This window comes from Pituophis catenifer, unplaced genomic scaffold (assembly GCF_029215685.1).
Source record: "Pituophis catenifer annectens isolate HBS135680 unplaced genomic scaffold, rPitCat1.0.hap2 SCAF_6, whole genome shotgun sequence".
NCBI lineage: Eukaryota > Metazoa > Chordata > Lepidosauria > Squamata > Colubridae > Pituophis > Pituophis catenifer.
Window position 1 is genome coordinate 34,125,744 of NW_027256886.1, and position 23,297 is coordinate 34,149,040.

Below are 23,297 nucleotides of genomic sequence, written 5' to 3' on the forward strand. Positions count from 1 at the left end.
TTATATTTGTTTCATCTTTGAATCTCTGAGCAAAGTGTTTTAATTGTACATCTGTCTTTTCCAGATGTACTGCTGGGTTTAATGTAATCTCCTGTAACTTTCCGACAGTTATGAACTTGTTCTGCAGTTCCTGCTATTGATGTTGTTGCCTAGCTCTGTGTATGTAAAAAGACAGGATGACGTCAAATACTTTTGTTTGTGTGAGTGTTCTGTAGTGATTAAGGCACTCATTTCCTGCTGTAGAATTACATAAACTCTGCTAACATTTCAGCTAGATTTAACTTGTTTTGTCTGTATTCCAACATGACCATATTAATTCAACACAAAAATATGCTACTGATCCTGTAGCTTCAAATGTCTGTACCCAATGCCAGGTTTATGAAACAGTGTATATTCCTAAGTAAGCATCCTAATGATTTATTGTATTTATTGTTGTTACTACTACCACCAGTACTAAAATAATACTCCTTTAATATGTTCTATTTTAAATCAGTGCTTCTCAACAGCACTCACTATTCTACTCCAGCTAAACTATTATTCTACTGCAGATGATCTTCATATAAAAACCAAAATGAAACTTCAGGAAATCATGATTGATTATGTGCCAACAAGTCATTATTGACATAGATAAATTTTCTCCTTAACAATTTCCCTAACCTGGTCTTTTAAATGTACCAATAGTGCATTCATTGCCTTGTTACTGGTCATCCTCTTCTTGTTTCTCCTTTTACCTTTCCCGCCATTAGATCCTTCTCCAGAAAGCTAAGTCTTCACACCTGAACCACTAGTCTCCAATTGCTTACTCTGTGTACTCATTTAGTGGTTCCACATTTAGAACGAGCACCTCAGTCATTAAATGAAGCAGTTGCTAAATGAAACTGTGATGGTGTTTTTGATCTTACTTTAGCTTTCCTTTCCTTTACAGACGATCATAAATGTGGGTATTGGTCATAAAGTTACTTTATCATCACTGTACAAGGCAATTCACTAAACAAAGACTACCTATATTTTTTGTACTGAGCACTATTTTATTGATATACTGGATCTTTAATATGAATAACAATGGGACATAACAGCATTTCTATTTATTAGATTTAGTTCTTCTATTTATTATTCCAGCTAGATAAACTTTCCTCTGTGATATTCTACTCCCCTACTCAGCTCAGTTGATGTCTATCTGTCTATGTATCTATCTAATCCTCTACCCCATCATCAAGCCCAATCATCAACTTGTATTCCATACCCATTAATCATGTGTAGTCCTTCATGGGCTGGATGTGCTAAACAGCAAATTCTCCAGCATCAAATGCCTGGTTCATTGTAAACCATTTTTTTTAAGTCAAGGAAAGAAGTAAACAGAACCTTTAGGACTAAAGTCCATCTGGAAATGTTAGCATCAAAGAACTGTTTAGAAAATATCTCTGCTGTGTAAGTGACTAAGATAGGTAAGCTAGAACACAATTCACAATGTGCCACATCACTCCTGTTTCACTTGGTGGCATCGTGGGTTATAATCATACACAAAAACTGTGCTATGAGTGCATTCCAAGCAATGAATCACTAATTGAATGCAAATATTCATTACTAGTATTCTACTTTTCTGTTATGTGAAGGACTTATGTTATTTTACCTTATTGCTCTTGGATAACAATGACATCTGATTTGGTGATGTGGGGTGCCTAGGTTTTCAACTTCTGCAATTGGCCTGATCATAGCAGCATCAAAGCCATTCCCTATAGTTTCTTCACAGAAAAGAATCCTTTTAATTCCTTGCAATAAATGATGAATTATTCATCATATGTATTGTTTACGTTTATAAACCATTTTGCAAGAGATGATGAACTTAGACTAATGGAGGTTTACTTTATTTTTTACATAATCATTGAAGGAGGATAGTTGGTAAGTTTCTAGTCTCTAGGTGTTTCTGAATTGTTCCTCCCAGCAACATCAGTCTGCATGGTCAGTAATAAGAAATGCTGGGAACAGGGATGTCTGCCTGGTATTAATCAAAAAAGTCAAATGTCTTTGCCTGTTTTTTATGTGCATTGCATGCATAATGTAAATGTGCAGAGCTTTAATCGGGCCTTCATGGCTACCAATCTTCACATTTTTGTCCATATCCTGCAGACATCTCTGCATGAAAGCAAACATATGAAGGACCATAAAGAATCTGTCATTCATTTTACACAGTTACACGTTCTTTTATATATTTTTTGAATGCCAATACCAGTCACACCCTTGCCTTATCATTCCCAGGGGTGTAGATTTAAGAACTATAAATGCAGTCATGAGAAAAATGATACATTTATCTGATAAATTGAAAATTGGAGGAAATGTGAAAAATGGTTGAAGCAAGCAGTACATTAATTTTTAAAAGAATCAGTTGGCTGGAATATAAATGTATTCTTTGACTTGGGAAAAGAGATGCACAAATGGAACCTAATCTACTGGAAGGTAGATTTGCAAGCATCCTTCCTCAGCATTGTCTCTTAAAATTGTGTATGTACCAGTAATTAATTTTATGAAGTACAATTATTACAATGATTTGGTTTGACTTGTATTTCCCTTTGTTTTTCTTAAGATCATTGGCCATCCAAGGGTTAATTGTGTGAATATTTTTTTTAAAGAAGAGATAGGAGTTTATCATAAGTTTACACTTTTTCCATGCCATGCAAAATGTGTGGCTCACAAGACTTTGGTGTAAATATATTTGCTGCTTATATCTACACCTTTGCTTTACAGGATGGTATTTTTAAGTGATAGTGTTATAGACTTCATTACACAAATTCTGCAGACAATTTTATCCTTTTCCACTGAACAATTCAAACTTGATCATTATATGGTTTTTAACAGGGGAAGTGATTTTGTCACATGTTTACTGAATTCCTTCTAAAGTGTTCAGGATGATCAATATAATATTCTTTGTCTTTGTTCACACATTACACTGTTATCATTTGCTTAATCATGGTTAGTTATTAAATCTTAGTATTCTGGATTCACACAACATATTAAACCATGGACTATGTGAACAATATATTTTACTGGAATATATGTGAATTCTATGTTTTGCTATATATTCCACTCCCATACACCACCAATTATCTTTTAACTGTATTGGTGTCGGTTTGATTACAAATAAAATCTGGTTAGAATATATCATATCTAATTCTGATATGATATATTCTGACATATTGGATAGTCAATAAACATGCATTCTGTTATTTCCTTGATGCATCCATATAATTTAGGGATTGCCAGTGCTACTTAATAAGTCTTGAGTGAACGATCATAACAGCAAAGGAAATATATATATTGCATGCTTAGCATTCCAAATTCAATTCTCAAGATCTCTAGGTAGAATTGAAAAGACTTCCTACATGAAACCTTGGAAATTTTCTACCTGTTAATGCTGACAATATAAACTAGATGAGTAATGATTTCATTCATCTGAAGTAGCTTTCTATGCTTTTCTATGTTAATTTTCTTTCCTGCTTAATCCTTCTGTGTCTGCCACACCCTACAGTTCCTTGTTGACTTAATGTTGCTTAGCATTTAAAAAGTCTAAAAGCCTGATGCCAAGGAGCATTTCTCTCACTGAAAAAGTGATTTATGACTGTTTTTTACAGTTACGACCTTTGCAGCATTCCCATGACTATATATGATCAAAATTCAGATGCTTTGCATCTGGTTCATATTTATGACCATTGTGGTGTCCCAGGGTCATGTGATCCTCTTTTGTGACCTTCTGACAGGCCAAATGAATGGGGAAGCCATATTCACTTAACAACCAAGTTACTAACTTATCAACTGCAGTGATTTACTTAACAACTGTGGCAAGAAAAGTTGTAAAATGAGGAAAATTCACTTAATAAGCGTCTCACTTAGCAACAAAAATGTTGGGCTCAATGGTGATCCTAAGTCGATGACTACCTGTACATTCCCTTATAAAATGCTGCCTTTGAGAGAGAGAGAGGGAGAGAGAGAGAGGGAGAGGGAGAGGGGGAGGGGGAGAGAGAGAGAGGGAGAGGGAGAGGGAGAGGGAGGGAGGGGAGAGAGAGAGAGAGAGAGAGAGAGAGAGAGAGAGAGAGAGAGAGAGAGAGAGAGAGAGAGAGAGAGAAGATTGTACTAAGAATTTATTATATTTACCATGTATTGATAGGGAAAGGGACCATGGAATGGAATGGAAAAGGAACAGGTTGCTGATCCTGCAAAGGAACTCATTTGTGTTCAGCAGCTACTGTAGGACAGTGGCCATTTTGGCCATCTTCTCTGTATAATTATGAAAATGAGGCTGAGAGATGGCTGTGGGGAGATACAGTATAATGGGAGATAGGGAACATCTATCTGAATGGAAGGTGTGGCACAGTACTGACCCTAAAGTAGTGACAGGAATGTGACTATGGTTATCTGAAAAACTAGTAGTTTCCAGGGCCATTGCTCCATAGATAACTGAACACGAGACCTGATTGTAAAGTTGGGCCTTGGGGATACAAGTTACCCAGGCTTGCTGCTCAATACTAGCCTCCCAGTTACTTCCTCTCCATACACTTTTTTCCCACAGTTTTGCAGCAGGACAATTCTCACAATGGATTTGAAAGCAGGGCAGGAGAAGAAAATGGACATAAGCTTTAGAGAAGAGTGTGACATTACTATACAAGATGGGTTTCAAAACTGGAAACTATTAAAGAAGCTAGAACAACAAAAAAAGACATCTCTCTTAAAGGTGTAATATCGGCTGATTTCTACTTTAGGTCAACTCCAATTCCTTTCCAAGGTGTCAGTTCTGCTACCAGTCCAGGAGTTCCCCCTCAGAGCAACATGATCAGCAATCGGAGACTGCAGCAAACGCAGGCTCAAGTGAATGAGGTGAGCTTCACCCAAGACATATTTGTAGATGTTATTATTTTTAAATTTAGAACATAGGGAGAGATAAAACATGGAAGTGAATCAGGCCACAGTTTATACAAACAGAAACATGGTTATGTTTATGGTTTTATGGTCAAATAATAATTGTTAAACATATACATTCTGGAACTTAAAAATAACTGCAGCAAAATACTCAATATGTATATAAAGCTAATAATGTAGAAATAAGAACACCAATTCATTAATGCTTAAGGAGTTCCACATGGTAAATATGATCTGTGCAATTAAAAGAAGAGAGACTTTAAGACCCCAGGTACAGATAAATCTACTGATTTCCTTAGATGAAAATTCTCTATGGTACAGGAAAATGCTCTAAACAGCTGACTCATTGGCACTATCAAGAAGTGGGAACACAGAAATATCCTGCCACTGTTTATTGCATGCTCCATAATCAGAAACACAAAGAAACTTTTTTTGCAGTGGATTTTCTGAAAAATACTTAAGTGATTTTGGACACTATAGTGTCCTTGAAACAAATATTTGGAGATTGAAAAAGTACAGAATAATTGTGTATTATTTGGTTGAATCCCTGGCTAGTTTAGTGCATCATGTAAAGCAATTTTTTCCCTCAAGTCTGAGGTAATACATTGTGATAACCCGAACCACTGCAGCTAAGAAATCATGGTTTATGGTTTACTATATTGTCAGCTCAATTAAATTGCAGTAGTTCACTAATCATAGTTAACTAATCATGGTTTATCACAGTGTATGAACCCAGAAATAAATAGTCATGGTAGTCTCAATGCAATGAGGACCTGGATATTTACGAGACCGCCTTCGGCCACCGAGAGCCTCCCACTGGCCAGTACATTCCCACAGAGAGGGGTTCCTCGGAGTGCCGTCAGCCAAACAATGTCGACCGGGGGGAGAGTTTTTTCTGTGGGAGCACCTGCCCTCTGGAACGAGCTCCCCCCGGAGATACGGACGATTCTGGATTTACATACTTTCCGCTGGGCCCTCAACACTTTTTTATTTCAACAAGCCGGGCTGGCCTAACTCTCCAATTGTTTAATTTTAATTTGAATTTTAAATGGGGTATTTTAATTGTTGGGCCAAATTGTTTAATATATTTTTTAATTGTTTTTAAACTTTGTATTCTATGTTTTTTATTTTTGGCTGTTCACCGCCCTGAGTCCTTCGGGAGAAGGGCGGTATATAAATTTTAATATAAATATAAATAAATAAATAAATAAATAAATAAAATAAATAAATGCTACTAAACCAATCCCTTAGATGGCACTACACACTCACATACAGAATCTAGTGCTGCATGTATTCAAACACATTGTAAAGAGATGTTACAATAATTACCTGTAAGAGCCTTCAGCAAAAACAGTCTATATAAATAAGGCATTGTTAGCACATTAAGAAATGTTACAATTAATATAGTCAAGCATGATTTGCTGTGTGATTTGAAAATTGTGTTGCCTACAAGGATCTTCAATTGTCCAGAATTTAGGACACCCGTGCAAAATCATTTACAAAGTATCCTTCCAACTGGTTTTGCAAAGCTGTGTTATATAGTAAAGGACACTGGAAAAACAATGCTAAACAGACATAGGAAGAGAAGTGGCTATGGATAGATTTCAAAAATGGAAAAATTGGATCTGCTTAGTCTATTTAGGGAAAATATTTTTAGATCCCTGCAAATATTCAATGTAATCTCTTATAGTAACATCAGCTCAGATCAAGTAGTCTGGTGTTTTTCACAAGGCAATGTTTCTATGAATTCTTATCATCAGCTTGATTGATTTCAAAACAATAATTATCTCATATTCGTTCCACAGTGTTTTACTATCTGAAATCTGAAAATCCAATTGGCTACTTATTTCAACATAATATTAAGTTTTTCTTCAGAGGAAAAATCATTATGGGAAGATGCCATTTTTAAAACTGAGCACATTTTACTCTCATTTAGAAAAGAATTTCTTGGTTTAAACTTGACCTTCTCATCTTCTCAAGATTTAAGTAGAATCTCAGATTATTTCACTTATTGAACAAAATGTGAAATGGCCTCACTACTTTATAAGACCCAATTTCCATATACTTTCCAGTCTTACTACAAAAGTAATTGTTTAACAATCTTTTCTTTTTCCATTCAGAAAATGTTCTTAATTTAATATAAAAAGTGCTCTAAAATAATGTGATCATTTCCTCTGTTCAGTAGTCCAATTCTTACCTCCTTACTCATAATAAATTAACAAAGGGGCAATGGGAAGGTGTCTTCCTACCATGTATTTGAAGTTCCTGCTCCTTGAGCTCCTGGTTCCCGAAATCTCTCTAATCACATACTGACTATAATTAATTCTTAGCATTTGGAGCCTGCACAGATTAGACAATGCCAACAAACACATATCACCTCTTTTGGCATACTTTTAATGTCTGCATCTATAAGATATCTTAGAAAAGGCACCGGTAGACTTTGTTCAATATAAACCTATGACAACTTTTGAAATATCAAATAAAGTTGTTTTGTATACTTTTTTTCAGTAAACAGGTTGTGTTTTATCTTAGAATTATCCTTCCTTCCTTCATCCGATGTTGAAAAAGTGATTCTACTTCAATACTTTATAAATAGGCTTCCTAAATACTTTGTCATTTTCAGGTGGTGGACATCATGCGGGTCAACGTAGACAAAGTACTAGAAAGAGATCACAAGCTCTCAGAACTTGATAACCGAGCAGATGCTTTGCAAGCAGGGGCCTCACAATTTGAAACCAGTGCAGCTAAGCTGAAGAGGAAATACTGGTGGAAAAACTGTAAGGTATACTTGTCTACCATATGATACAATGTGATCTTAGTCCAAGAGAAATAAGGGCAAACATTAACCTAAATTGAGCCTCGGTGGTGCAGCGGACTAAAGTGCTGTTAAGTGCTAGCACTTAGCTGCCAGCTGCCTGCAATTAATGCAAGTTCGAATCTCACCAGGCTCAAGGTTGACTCAACCTTCCATCCTTTCAAGGTAGTAAATTGAGGACCCGGATTGTGGGGGCAATAAGCCAACTTTGTATAGAACAACACCGCTTAGGGGGGGCCGAAAGCCCTAATAAGCAGGTATATACAAAAAAGTATGCAGGCTATTGCTATAATGCATTGTAAGCCGCCCTGAGTCTATGGAGAAGGGCGGCATATAAATTGGACAAATAAATAAATAAATAAATAAATAAATAAATAAATAAATAAATAAATGCATTGTGTTAGTCAATTAAAATGAAAATGTATATACTCCTGATCAGGAATTTTGGAATTTGGTAAAAATGTATGAGTTGAGATTATAATATTATACAAATAAAGAAGAATAGTTTATTGAAAGTATTGTAATTACACCTTACGTGTAAATTAGATTGTTTATTTCTTACAAAATGATGGCAGATGTAGGAAAAGTTAGCGAAGAAACTCTGTATTTCTACCCCCTTTCCTTGTTTTATTTTGCATATCTGCATGTTATATGCCTCTTATTGATTAGATGGATATTCTAATCACTTTAGGTTACTGGTTCTTTTTTCACTATATTTTTCTCTCATCAATACTGAAAGATACATCAGGCTATGTCTAATCTCTAAATAGACTAATGTAGATAATTTAGGCTTATCTAGCATAATGTTATACACTCAGAACAAACATTATGTTTCTTTTTCTTTCATACAAGGAGTTGCTTCCAGGTTTCTTCGTACAAAAATAATTTTCTAACATTATTGTTTTTTCTCTATACACATTCTTTCTACTATAAAAACCCACCTGAGAACAACAGCACCTACAGCTGGGTGAACAGTGCTGCAGTGCTTCAATTCCAGTAAACACAGCAAAGTGGTACCATGATACAGAAAATAAGGTGTTCCACTTCCCATTGAATTGAAGGGCAACCTCATTTTCTTTTTAGAACTATACAAAGGAACTTTAGCACTCCTTTGTATTGTATAGCTATAGCTGCTGCAGATTTGGCTTCTATTATTCAACCATCCTATCTCATTCATTGAAGTTTGAGGGGCATCATTTTTTTCATTGTTAATTCAGATTTATTTTCCTACCATTTTTCTTTTCTTGCTACATCAACAATGGGTTCTGTATTTTTCCACAGCTGTCTACCTTCAATGAATTTTTGAATTACCTCTCCAAATTAATTCAGAAACACTTTAATACAATTTGACACCTTGAATTCATCTGAAGTTTCAGCTTGAAAAATCACCCCAAGGGGCTGATTTAATCAATCTTTTTTTAAGATTAAATCACCCCTTCTAAATATTGTAGTCATAATGTACAGGGTGCACCTGTAGTCTCTCCATTCAAATAAAAGTTAAGTTACCTTTTAATAGCAACTTTGAGGTTAATTATTTTGTTTTCTTTTCGCTTTCTAGATGATGATTATACTGGGTGTATTATGTGCAATCATTCTTATCATAATTATAAGTGAGTAACAGAAATGTTCATTTTGACTGACTTCATTTCATTTTATAATGATCAGTCAACAGAATAAATGACTGATCAGAGCATTTACAAATTTTCTTGGGATTTGTCTCCTTCCCCACTTTTATAAAGAGAAATACAAAAGATTGTATTTCTGTTAAAAAACAGCTTGATTTTAAAAGTACCTTTGCTGTAACTGCTTATTTTGCTGAACCGAAAATATCTCTGCACATGGCAGCACATGGCGACTGGTATGGACTGGGAATTTAAAAGGACTAAGGGCTGGTAAAAGGACTCTAGACAGTTTTTTTAAAAAACCCCAGAAGACAACAATGGTAAACCATTTCTAAAGAAAACCCACTTTAAAGGGAAAATCATTTTTATGATTAGCAAGGTGGAAAACACTTGCATAAAGTAGTCTAATCTTGGTTTTGTTAAAGTCACCAACAAAGTCCCTGTCACAGCATGATCAAGTATTACATCAGCTGAATGCTGTAAAATAGAGACTAGTCGTTATGATTAGCATGACCACTGTACTGGATGGCTAAAGGATGTTAAGATTTCATCATCATCAGAGCTTTGGCTGGCTAGCGAGGACCTGCTTCATATAATATATTAAATGTGTCTGTTGACGTCTCTTGTATGAAAACAGGTTGGCAAAGTCTACTTGTACCTTAACTCACAGATACCGTAGTCCTCAATTTACAAGTTTGTTTAGTGACCTTTCAAAGTTACAATGGCACTGAAAAAAGTGACTTACGACTGTTTTTCACACTTAGGACCATTGCAGCAGCCCCATGGTCATGTGATCAAAAGTCAGACATTTGGCAACTGACTCATACTTATGACGGTTGCTGTGTCCCGGGATCATGCAAACACATTTTCCCATTGTCTGACAAGCAAAATCAATAGGGAAGCCAGATTCATTTAACAACAATGTTACTAACTTAACAACTGCAATGATCCACTTAACAACTGTGGCAAGAAGGTTGTAAAATGGGGCAAAACTCACTTAACAACTGTTTCGCTTAGCAACAAATATTTTGGATTCAGTTATGATTGTAAGTTGAACACTACCTGTACTGATCTGCTATGCTGAGCAGTCTTTATATTCATTATTTTAATTAGAAGAAAATGGCACTCTGTTATATCAATTTCAGCATTTCAGCAGAGTGGATTAATTAGCTGATTTGCTCTGAACATCTTTAATGACCAATTTTCTTTTTCTTTTGCATTATGAAAGTCAAATCATTTAATGTGAAGACATGACAGTTTTGGAGCAAGTTACCTCCATTTCTCATTTGGCTGAATATTGACAATATGGAATAAGTGGAAATACTGAACTAACTTCTTGATTTAAAAAGAGCCTAAATTGTTAGCTCGCTAACAATTCAAAGCACATTATTCAGTGCACGAAGTCCAAACAAATCTAAGAAAGAAAGAAAGAAAGAAAGAAAGAAAGAAAGAAAGAAAGAAAGAAAGAAAGAAAGAAAGAAAGAATACTAACTATAGAAAGTCATGACCTGCAGAGAGGATGGCATGCCTTTCTGTGGGAAACAGGATCTACAAAACAACAATACTTTCACAGACACCTGATTAGAGATTCGCTAATAAATAATTGGATTAAAGTTAAAAAGAAACACTACATAAAAATCCCAACTTGTCTATCCACAATGGAAGCGATAATCTACCCAAACAATTTAGATTTGAACAAAATGTTAAAATATAAAGACCTATTAGATAACCATGGAAAGTTAAAAACAATACAGGACCTCCAAGAACAAGGGCTACGAGTTGACTGGTGGGCTTATCTCCAATTACAAAACTGATATAAACAAGATATAAAAGATTATGGAATATATCTTAAACTAAAACAACTAGACAAAATTTTATTAGGACCAGACAAAAAAAATATTACTAAAATTTACAAATACCTTCTGGAAGTAGAACTGGAGGAAGAAATAGTGAAAGGATGCATGATTGCATGGGATCACAACATAAAACTATCAGAGTGGGAAAACATATGGAACAGAAGCCATAAACTAACAAAATCAGCACTATATGAAGAAAATGGATATAAAATGTTCTATAGGTGGGACTTACCCCCTTCGAGATTAGCGAAAATGTACCCTAAAATGTGTCCCTTATGTTGGACTCATAAGGGAGTAAAAAGAAAGAGAGAACATACTACCATATGTGGTGGTCCTGTCCTGAGGCTCGAAAATATTGGCTAAAAATTAAAGATTGGCTACAGGAAATTACTAACGAACAATTAGACTTAGAACCGGAACTCTTCCTATTGGGGATCTTCAAAAAAATATATGTGAAGGACACAAAATATCTAGTACTACACATATTAACCGCTGCCAGGATTGCCTATGCTCAATGTTGGAAACAGCCATGTAGACCCGCATAGAAACTGGTCATACAAAAGGTCATGAATTGCACAGAAATGGACAAATTAACGCTGACTTTAAAAGATAAAGAGACATCGATATTTTACAATGTGTGGGAACAGTGGTATAACTGGATAGAAGGTAGCTAGATTGAAGATAGATAGTTATTAAGTATAAGTAATAGATAAAATAAGAATGTAAATATGCACAATTTAATTTTTGTAAATAATGCACGAATTATTGTCACAAGAAAAACACCACAATTAACTGTTGTTGAGTGAAATAATTTTTTATGTTTTAATGTAATAAAAGTTTAATAAAGTGTAAAAAAAGAAAGAAAGAAAGAAAGAAAGAAAGAAAGAAAGAAAGAAAGAAAGAAAGAAAGAAAGAAAGAAAGAAAGAAAGAACTAACTTACATTGATTCTCTGAAATTTATTCATTTGTTTATTTTTTAAAATAGTGATTGGGATATAAATCTCCAGGATTTATTGTGGAAATAGAATTTTCTAAGTATATTCAATCTATAGATAAAAAACAAGCACCATTTTGGGGGTATGAATCATGAAGCAGAGGCGAGTCATGGCTCTTACTTTTAGTAAAATGTTTGGGATTTATTGAATGAGGTAGTTCCCAATTTAAGACATTTATTTTAAATATGGAGAATGCAAATGACTATTTTATTTCTCTGTTACTAAAAAATATGTTATTGTGCATGTGTCTAATTTCTCCAACTAACAGACATATAGGAGATTAACAATATTTTCATTCTTTTTTCTTCCAGTTTATTTCTGCACCTGAAATATTAAGATCAAATGGCGTGGTGTGGCTACAGTCATCTTTACTGATAATTCCACAAATGAAATTGAAATTTAATTTTTACGTCTTGGGGCTGGTTGCTACAAAAATGTGTGAGGATTGTTTGTTTAGGGTTCAGTTTTCAGGGGTGTTTTCTTTTTGTTGTGTATGTGTGTGCTGTTCCTAGAAAAGTAGTGTGCCACTTAAAATACTGCCAACTAGTTTCATACATCGATCTCTTGCTGTGTCTTAAAATATGAGAATGCTGATCTTTAAAAGTGCTCATTCTTGAAAGCTATTTCATCTGAATGGGGGAAAAAACCAAATAAAAATAAAAGGAATTATGTAAATGGGCTTTGATTGAAAGGATATTAAATAATGGCAAGTTGTTTTTAAAATTAGATACCATTTTATACCATAAAAACCATCTCAGATTCTAAGAGTTGAACTTTATAACAGCAGTTTAAAACAGATTCATAGCAATATCTAGGGCTCTGATAATCCTATGATATAAGTCAAGCATAATTAAATAAGAACAAAGCTTGCACTCTTCCCATTCCCCAAATTGAATACAAATAATAATTTTAAAACTTACAATAGATTTTTAAGGCAAGGGTTCACAATATCTTGCGATATTCTAAGATAGGGGTGGCTTGGAAAACAAAATTAAATCCAGTGAAATCCAGGACATCATTAACTTTTGAAGCAGTGTGAGAGTTCATGACTGGGTTCCTAAGGTCACTCAACATATTTATATGCAAGCAAACACTTGATTTATCCTTATCCACATCTTCCATTAGACCTGTGGTCAGCATGTGGTAAGAATACCACATGCTGCTGAATACCACATAGCTACTGAAGCTTCAGTGCCTAGTCAGAACTCACCACTGACACCTGTCCTGCTCCTATATTGTTTTTCTGGCATTCAGTGTTAGATACCTAGGTTAGCAACCTAGCATTTACTTTTTACAAAATAGCTTCCAAGATCTTGCTGAACTACATCTCTCAGCATCCCTCATTACTGTCCACTCAGTTGCTGCGAGTTGTGTTTTTATAATCCCAGGAGGACCACAGATTCTTGATTCTTGATTCTAGAATGATGCCAATTAGGATCAAAACCACCAATATAAGATCCAATAGAATACTTTGCCAAGACTCTTCCACTGTCAAATTTGGAACCATTTATAGATACACACAGTCTAAATTCATTTTGTTAAAATGATAAAGGGATCAATGTGTATATACATGCTGATATTTAAAGACATATTTAATTATAAAAAAATGGTGTGAGATACTGTAATTAATTCAGGCTGATGAAAATCTGTTTTTCAATTGTGCTTCATATTTTGATATTACTATAGAAAACTCCAGATACCCACAACCTTAATTAAACAGAAATGTACTGTACTAGCTGTTGCTCCCGTTTTCAGTCTGTTAAACTGAAATAACTATATTTACAATGCTGTATAGCTAGTATAGAATGAAGTGGTGTGGGACAAGGAAATTTGATATGTGATACAAAAAACCTTTAATATTCTTGTTTCCTCCCTTATTCTAGAAAATCTACTTGCCCTAGCTGTGCTTTGTAAATCATAATAGAAATCTGTATTTTTCAAAGTGTTGCTGAACTGCCACTTTCAGCATTTCATATCACTGCTTATACAGGTAGTTATGGTTGAACATCTGGAAGGCATAAATTTCCAACTGCTCTACTTGTCTGCCAACATAAGAGTTGAAAAAAAGCAGTGCCTGGTAAAATGGGCTGCATGGCTCAGGACTATATGCTTCCAGGTTGGCCTTGTGGATGAAGTACTACATAATCTTGCACGGCATAGCTTCAAATTAAATCCTAAACTTCTGCTTATACCAAAGTAAAACAATGGGGACAGTAGTATTATCATCTTGATGCAGATTCTTGTAAAAGCTGTATTTTGTCATTTTTTGCAAATTGTATGAGGCCTAAGCATTATCATAGCTAGGTCGATCTTAAGATTTGTTGCAATCCTGAATTTGTGAAACTTGATTTCAGAACTTCACTCATTGTGGAGCCAATTAAATTTGTTATTTTTTTCATTAAAATTCTTAGCATAATAGTGAATTTGCACTTGTCATATTCACTAGCTGTTATTCTGTAAACAACTGCACCCAAATAACTTTGCATTCACATTTGCAGAAATGTGCTATATTTAACTCTGTATTGCATAGATGTTGCATCGGGTTCCTTTCATTTAGGAATTCATTGAAACATGCAATTCAACCTGGAATTTTAACATGAATCTATGTTTCAGATCACAGGTGTCAAATTCACAGCATCATGTTGGCATCATGTGATATATCACATTTTTTCACTTCACAGAGCTGGGGTGGGCGTGGCCTGTGCATGACGCATCTGCCCCACCGGCCACCAGTTTGACACCCCTGTTTTAGACTCTTTTTAATGCCTCAGGTGTAGGACTGTAAGAGGTCTCTATTTCAGGGCAAATCTCTCAGATGGATTCTTCAAAGTGATATCTTCTTTTCAACAATGGTGCAGAAGGATCTCAGTCTTTGATACTTTGATACTCCAGAATTTTATAGCCCTACATCAAGCAATCAAGTTTATTGAGGGTGAGGAACAAGGAATGGGTAGCAATGGAGGAACTAAGCAAAATCATATAAGCTGAAATGTAGCTGTTTCAGGAACATTTTTTTTCTGTCATTCTTTTCAAAGTAAGAGTTTATACATTCCTGTTTCTAATTCTTAAAAATAGTTTACAATAATTACTACTGTATAAATGCACATTAATTCAACGGGTTAGATCCAGACTTAGTTAAAATAGACCCTTTATAAACAAGCTTTCATTAGCATGCCTTAGGTTCTATTGCTTTTAGTGGATCTACTCTAAGATTCAACTAATGTGCAGAAATATACATGGTGAGATGGGCAGCAAACTAATTTTAATAATAATAATAATAATAACAACAACAAGAATAACATAAAAACAAAACCTGAAAACGTCTGAAAGCTATGCATACTGTTTGATGTAGAACAATCTGCTTAAGGCAATATCAGAACTTGGTAGTGGCTTTCTATTTTACATTTGATTTTTCCCCCAGAATATTTTTCTCCTGCCATTCATTACAGAAGCTCCGAATTATCAAGCATTTTTTTTCTTTGTTAAGAAAAACTTAACAAACAAAAACTTCCACAACTTTAAACATAAAAGGTACTGAAGTCTGTCTCTGCAGTTGTAGCTTCCTATTAATATGGCATTTAAAAAACCCCATCTGTGAATAAAAAAGCAAAACCATGGCAGTCCAATTACATATTGCTTTGTGAGTGTTAAACCTAGTTATGAAGCAGTGAGTCACCAAGGCAGTAACCTCATTCTGTCATAGATTTGAACATTTAGTTTAGAAGGAAAAAATTACTATGCCTTAATTGAAAGAAGCCGCATCATTAACAACTATATTTAGGTACACTGTGGCTCAACAATGGACAAATACAACAGTTCAAGTTCTCTAGAACTCTTCCATCAGCTAAAAGGATGGAGAAGCAAGTAAGAAAGGCTCATAATTAGGCCAGTTATGGCTGAAATATCTGCCCTATTTTTATTTATTGTCTTGCTTCCTTCCCATCCTGTTTTTTGTTAATATATTCCTGATGAAGAGTTTTGGAAAACTGAGAGCTTTTAGACCACTTTTTACTTTACACAGGTATTTTGTTTGAAAAGTTAAATCCAGGTATCCAAAAAAAAGAACTGAATGCATCCTTCCCTACTTGCATTATCCTAAACAATGGCTAATATGGACATACTAAATTATTATTTTTACTACTTTATTCTACAATATATTAATTAAATCAAGAAACAAATCATCACAATACTAAAGACTCCTATAATAGGATTACTTGATGTTTTATATGCTTTCATACTTGGAAGAACCACCTTCCTTTGACTTCTGATGACCATGCAGGACATTCCAGCAAAGCTAATATCAATATGAGAATATTCACAATCAGACCCAAGTCCAGGGGTGGGCAAATGTGGCCCCTTTATGACCTGTGGACTTCAACTCCCAGAATTCCTGAGCCAGCTTGGCTGTCTCAGGAATTCTGGGAGTTGAAGTCCACAGGTTGTAAAAGGGCCACATTTGCCCACCCCTGCCCAAGTCTATTGTATGGTCTCGTATGGTCAGTTTACTAACTGTGAAACTGTGGTTAAGTCTATGCACTTGTGAAATTAAAGGGTTTTCATCATGTCTTCTGACTACTGCTTGGTGTTCATGGATGTGTTTTGCCAGTCTTCTGCCTATTTGTCCCAAGTAGTGGTTGTTGCAGTCATTACACTATATATTGTAGATGACTTCTGTTTTTCCTTCTGGGGCTGCTGGGTCTTTTGGTTTACTTATGGTGTTTTGAAGGGCTTTAGTTGGCTTGTGTGCTATGTTGATTCCATGAGATCACTACTTTTACTAGCTCTGATGATGTTACATTTTTATTACTTCTCACATTTGTTCCCTCATATTAGTTGCTTATGCTAGCTATTAAAGTGTAGTACATACAGTTTTAAAAAACTGTATTTTACAGTAGCTAAGGGTGATGTAGTTAATAGAACTGCAGATGGAACAAGTGAAAGAAAGCACCATGAATTCTTTTTTTTGTTTTTATCCAAAAACTTTAAAAGGAATTAGAAGTGCTTCAGGATTCAGGAATTTTTTCTTGGAAGGGTCTCTGTTGATTACTTCTGTTAGATTATCTAATTAGGCGGCGACTTACAAGACAAGTAAATATGTGTACATAGTTGCAATTTCATGACACTAACTTCCTTTAATTCATGACACTAACTTCCTTTAATTTAATTAGTGAAGGAAGTATTTAGATAATTAAACTTTACATCTCTTGTAGCCATCCAGATTGTACTCCTGGTATTATTCATGCCTCTGTTATTATTTCTAAAAGAAAATGAATTTCTGGATAAAGCTGACATGGTAACACCAACAAAAATACAAAGCAAAATTATATGGCATGGAGAGTCATCACATTATAACTTTTGCATAACCAAGGTGCCAGCAAGTCCAGAAACTACACCCAAGTATCCTAGATTACTAGATTATACCTAAAGACTTACATGGTAGAAAAGAGAAAGGTAAACATATAATTAATTTGTTTTTTAAAATGATAGAAGAATTGTAAAAGAGTTCCACAAAAATATTTACTGAAGCAGTTAAAACACTTGTTTTGCTACTGATCTGTACTGAACCTTTTAGAAATATTCTGTGTAAATTGTTCTTAGAACTGTGGCACCATTTAATGTTACAGTCTTAACATTATGCAAAAAACCCTATCAATTATAGACGAAGAATAGCTGTAGAAGTATTTTACAAATATATATTATTAAATAACTTTTTAAGAATATTTTTCTTTTCACCTTTTCTTAAAAATCAAAACAAATTATTTAAAGAAGTCAAGTATTTCTTTCTGATTTGCTGAAAATAAATTCCATCAATAATTGGAAGCAAAAATGTGAAAGAACGAAAGGTTTTGAAAAGAACCAATAGGATCCAATCTCAAGATAAAATGTAGAGTTCTTTATATTTTGTAGTTTGCACTGTCTAACATTTTAACATCAAAAGTGGTGTACATCAGTTTCCAATCATGTATGGATTCCTTTTCCAATTCTCTTTTCTCCTTTTTGTGTCTTGTTATAAAATATAAAAAAAAGGAGTTTTGGAATTAGTAAAGATTCAAAGGGACTTATCAGAAAAAATAAGTTATTCTTCATTTTGGTCTCTCTTACATCTATTCTAGGCAATGTGATATCATATTTGTGTTTACTTATCTACACAGCCACACATCAAAGCAAGGACAAAATAGTATAAGAGTTTATTTATTTATTTAGCATATGACAAATACATGGACTTATAGTGGTTCAAATATTAATGTCTAGAGCAGTGGGTCTCAACCTTCCTAATGCCGTGACCCTTTAATACAGTTCCTCATGTTGTGGTGACCCTCAGCCATAAAATTATTCCTAAGACCATTGAAAATATGTGTTTTCCGATGGTCTTAGGTGACCCCTGTGAAAGGGTCATTCGACCCCCAAAGGGGTCCCGACCCACAGGTTGAGAACCATTGGTCTAGAGTATTTCAACCTCTCAGAAAAGTCTAGAGCAGGCCTTAAAGCGGCTGTTTTGGAAAAATGGGACTGACTTCACCACTAAGTAAGAGTTTGCTGAATATGAAAAGTATATGAAAAGGTTTCAGGCAATTTCAAGTCTCAACAAACAATGGATTTTAATACATTACAATTTTAATTGTTAAAATACCTGTGATTTTTCTCATATAACTGGATGATATAACAATTATAACATATCCACACAGCCAATCTGTGTCTCCTTCCCCCTTGCCTCAATTTAAATCCTTTAATTAATGCACCTAAAGTGAACTGCAGCTCATGAAAGCTTATGCTTTTGAATAACATGTGTTAGTTGTAAAAGTTGCTACCAGCCCTTCCAATGTTTGTTTTTTTTAAAAAAAAATCCAATATACTGAACCAACACCAAACAGCTGGCAAAACACCACAAAACTGTACTGCAGTGTCTCATTCTATTTTATTTTATTTTTACAATTTCCCCCCAATTTGGCATCGGCACATCATAGCAAATTAACTCATTTTTTCTGATCTCAGAAAGCTAAGCAAGGTGGAGGTGGTTAGCATTTGGACAGCAGACCACTCAACACCCCAGAGATGTAGGCTACATGGGTAATTTCATCAACCCCCGACCATTTTCCACATTGTTAATTAAAATATCAAGTTGCCATGAAGTGACCAAACGCAGAGTCCTGTAGTCTGGCAGGACATTTACTTCTATCAGAAAATGCGGGAGTACTTCCCTAACAATTACGCAATCGCCCTAATTTACGCAGATTAAAACAAAATACCAAATATTTATCCTTTCATTGGGTGACAACAGAGAAGGAAAATCAATCCTTCCTCTCACGAACGCGCTTACCAGAGTCAATTTCGCAAGCTAGTTTAGCGTTATGTGAACCTCATACCCGGGTTTAGTTTATCGCGTCATGAGAATTGAGTAAACATGGATAAAGCGTATCGTGGGAAATCCGCCCATTCCAGTCACCGTACTTCTCTCTCACCCCACCCCCCCCCCATGCGTTCCGACAACCTATCCCAACACATCCAAAGCATGACTCAAATAATGTCGCACGCTCTCCGCCACCCCTTTCGGGTACATCTTTTCCTCAAGCAATGGGAGAAGATTCGAACTGACAAACGAAGGAAACACCATCCGCCAAAGCGCGCCAGCTAAAAGGTTCCGCAGCTTTCTCCCCCGAAAGAAACATGGAATCACACGTGAAGATTATACAACGGAATTGACGCCCGGCCCGGCCAATAGTAGCCATCTCAATGTTGCGCCCGCCCACTCTTTGGAGAGTCAAACTTTTTCTTTAGCCAATCGCCGCCTGCGCGAGCTGGTTTTTCTCAGGCCGGGTCGCGTTTCTGAAGGTATGAAACCCGAGCTCGGCGGTGCTTGAAGAGGAGGGCAGACGGAAGGCGGTCGCCGAAAGGGGGCGCTCGTAGAGGCAGGGCCAGTAGCCGAGGGGCGAGGCAGAATACCGGCTCTGTTAGTCCGTTCCTCTCCGCTGAGGGAAGACTCGGAAACCGGTAGTTTTAACTTGTACAACCTGCAGTCTCCGCCGCCTGGTCGGCGGGTCGACTGACCGACCTTTCGCTACCACTGCCAGCGCCGATATTGGAAGTAGGTGAGGGGATGAGCAGGGAACAGGGAAAGAAGCACCCGGGAGCCCGGCTCGAACCTCCCAACCTCCGCGAAAATCGAGGGACGGGGGAGGCGTAGGGGCAGTGTGAAAGGCTGAACTCCGGGGGTGTGCGGGAACGAGAGTGGTGGGAGGATGCCCGGTTTGACCGGGTGGCCAGAGGAAAAGGAGCTTTATTGTCACAGAAAATAAAGGAAAATAAAGTTAGGGTTTGTTTAAAAACTGGTGCATAAAACAAAATGAGGTGAGTTGTGGAACGGGTGAAAGCAAGAAAAAGGTTAGTATGGTGGAGATAGGAGCACCCAATTGTTTGATTGGAAGAGCATGTGATTTTATTGTAATCTAGAGATGCCAACATCTCTATTATGCTTCCTTCTATTGGCATATCTGAGATGGTGGTGCTTGTTTTGTGGGGTGTAAGGACTGCAATATCAGATATTTTATTTAATTTAATTTATCGAATGTCTATGCCGCCCAACTCCCAAGGGACTCTTGTGTTTATAAGATATGTGTTTAACGGGGGATATGTGCCATTGAATTTAATGGGATTTGCTAGACGTGTACAAGATTGTGTCTGTCCCTTGGATTCTGCTCAGGCAGCTACTGGGTTACTGACCTAATTTATGTGTGATGTTTAAATTAATTTGGCAGATGCTGTCATGTCTTAACACTGTACTGACTGCATTTGGTGTAGGTGAACTGGGCAAGTAGATTTTGGAGGACTAGCCAGGTGCTATTGGAGCATTAAAGGCTAGGAGAGAAAAATTAGTAGGTCAGTAGGAGACAGTGAGGATAGAACAGTTGTTTGGATATGTACTGCACTTACATTTTCAGTCATGAGTGTCTTTTAAAACTAACTGCTACAGCTTTCCCCTGTTTTGTTTCCTGTTAATTTTGTAGTGGTGTTGTGAAATGTTTCTTTAATGAGTGAATTGTGATTTATTATTTGTTGTCCTTTGGGAACTGACTCTCCAATTTTCCCCCCAAAGTAACCCTGAAAAGATGTCCACAGGGTCAAAATGACAAAAGCAATGTTACACTGTTGCAGTGCAGGTTCCATAAGCTTCATGTATGGGGGTGTATTGTGGGGTAGCAGTCCCGCAATACACACCTCTTCAAATCTATGAGACAGTTTGGGCAGAGAGAGGGAGAGAGAGGGAGAGAGAGTGGGTGAGAGGGAGAGTGTGTATGACTGACTTAAAACTCCCAGAGTTTCAATAGTTAGTATAGTCTAATAATTCCACCACGCCCAAGCTAATGTAGCTGAAATTAAAATTAATTATTACAGTTCATTATGCAAGCAACTCTTGATGTTTAGTTACCATGATTATAAATTTAATATGAAATTAAGTAGTTTCATAGCATAAGTTTTACAAATTTTATTCATTGAAGAGTGTAGAACATAAGGTAGTTCCTATTTTTGTTTACATACCTCTCATTTTAAAGATTTTTATGCTTTCAGAGGAACCATTATTACTGGAACATTTTTATTATAGATTGTTATATATTTTATGATGCTGCAGCATAAATGTATGACCAATAAATGAGTAAAACATTAGAGTCTTTAACCATCATTTATGTTTTCAACCAAACAGCTGGAAGTAGAATGCTTAGTTAGAAAATAGAAAAAGGAGAAAAAGTTAAACCACTGTATCCAGCAACATGGCATAAATCCAGTTCACCTGGTTTACAAGTAGTTTTTTTTCCCTCTAAGAAAAGTCAAAGAGAGGATTGCTTTTTTCAGTCTTTAATTTGTGGTAGCACGTCTTAGAAAACCAGTAAGCTTCTCATTAGCTATAAAGAGGAGTCTGGTATTTTGAAACTCACTGATAGACATTAGTGAGCAGAAAAATTCATGCACTTGTTTATCTGTACACCCATAAATCCATACATTATTTGTGCACTGCCCAGAGTTACCTTCAGTGAGATAGGCAGCTATATTAAATAAATAAATATACCTATACAGGACCCTGTCACTTTATTCTTCTATATATTGGTTATAATAAATGCATATCTTAACTACACAATGATGCAGTTCATTTTAGTCGACATGATCGAGGCTTGAGGGTGGAGGTAGGGCTCTAACTTGCTAAAATGTTAGCTTCAAAACCAGTGCGGAGAAGCAGGTTATTGACCTGTTAAGAAATTTATATATATTTGTACATGCTAGAAGCTAACATGCTATACCGCTCACTTCTAATATTCATTAATATTAATATAATATTAATGTTCATTAATATTATAAGTGAGGCTCTATATTGAACCCTGCTGTACAGGGGTTCCTTGAAGAGTATTTGGAAGCTACAACTGGTGTATAATGTGGCACAGGCAGTTCTTGCGGTCCCTAGGGTAGCCCATGTTACATCACTGTTTTGCGAGCTGCATTAGCTGCCAGATTGCTTCTGGATGCAATTCAAGGTGTTGGTTATCACCTTTAAAGTCCTTTGTGGCATAGGTCCAGGTTATCTGAAAAACCAGCTCACCCCAATGGGATTGGCCCACCCAACCCATACCAGTAAAAAGAGTATGTTGCAGACCATATTAGTAAGGAATTTCAGCTGGTGGGGAACATCATACTCCCAGAGGTGAGATCCACACCCCCTACTTACCTTCCGTAAAGCTCTGCCAGTTGGTCTGGGGCCCCAACACGGTGCATCATTCTGGAGGTGGCTGTCAGATTAAGAAAAGATTCCAGTTCCCCATGTATTTCATGCTACCCTCCTTCCCATGTTTTAATTGTATTTAATATTGTTATTATATAGGGATGCGGTGACTCAGTGGCTAAGACGATGAGCTTGTCGATCGAAAGGTCGGCAGTTCAGTGGTTCGAATCCCTAGTGCTGTGTAATAGGGTGAGCTCCCATTACTTGTCCCAGCTTCTGCCAACCGAGCAGTTCCAAAGCACGTAAAAAATGCAAGTAGAAAAATAGGTACCACCTTTGATGGGAAGGTAACAGCGTTCCGTGCGCCACATGACCACGGAGACGTCTTCGGACAGC

General features: G+C 36.1%; 1 protein-coding gene across 1 annotated transcript; it reads left to right on the forward strand.

The window, feature by feature from the left end:
• Window positions 1-4,818: 4,818 nt before the first annotated feature.
• Window positions 4,819-9,341, forward strand: LOC139318187 (vesicle-associated membrane protein 2-like). The gene is made up of 3 exons (XM_070945506.1): window positions 4,819-4,866; window positions 7,532-7,690; window positions 9,282-9,341. The coding sequence occupies exons 1-3, from the start codon at window positions 4,819-4,821 to the stop codon at window positions 9,339-9,341; spliced, it is 267 nt and encodes an 88-aa protein (XP_070801607.1).
• Window positions 9,342-23,297: the final 13,956 nt, after the last annotated feature.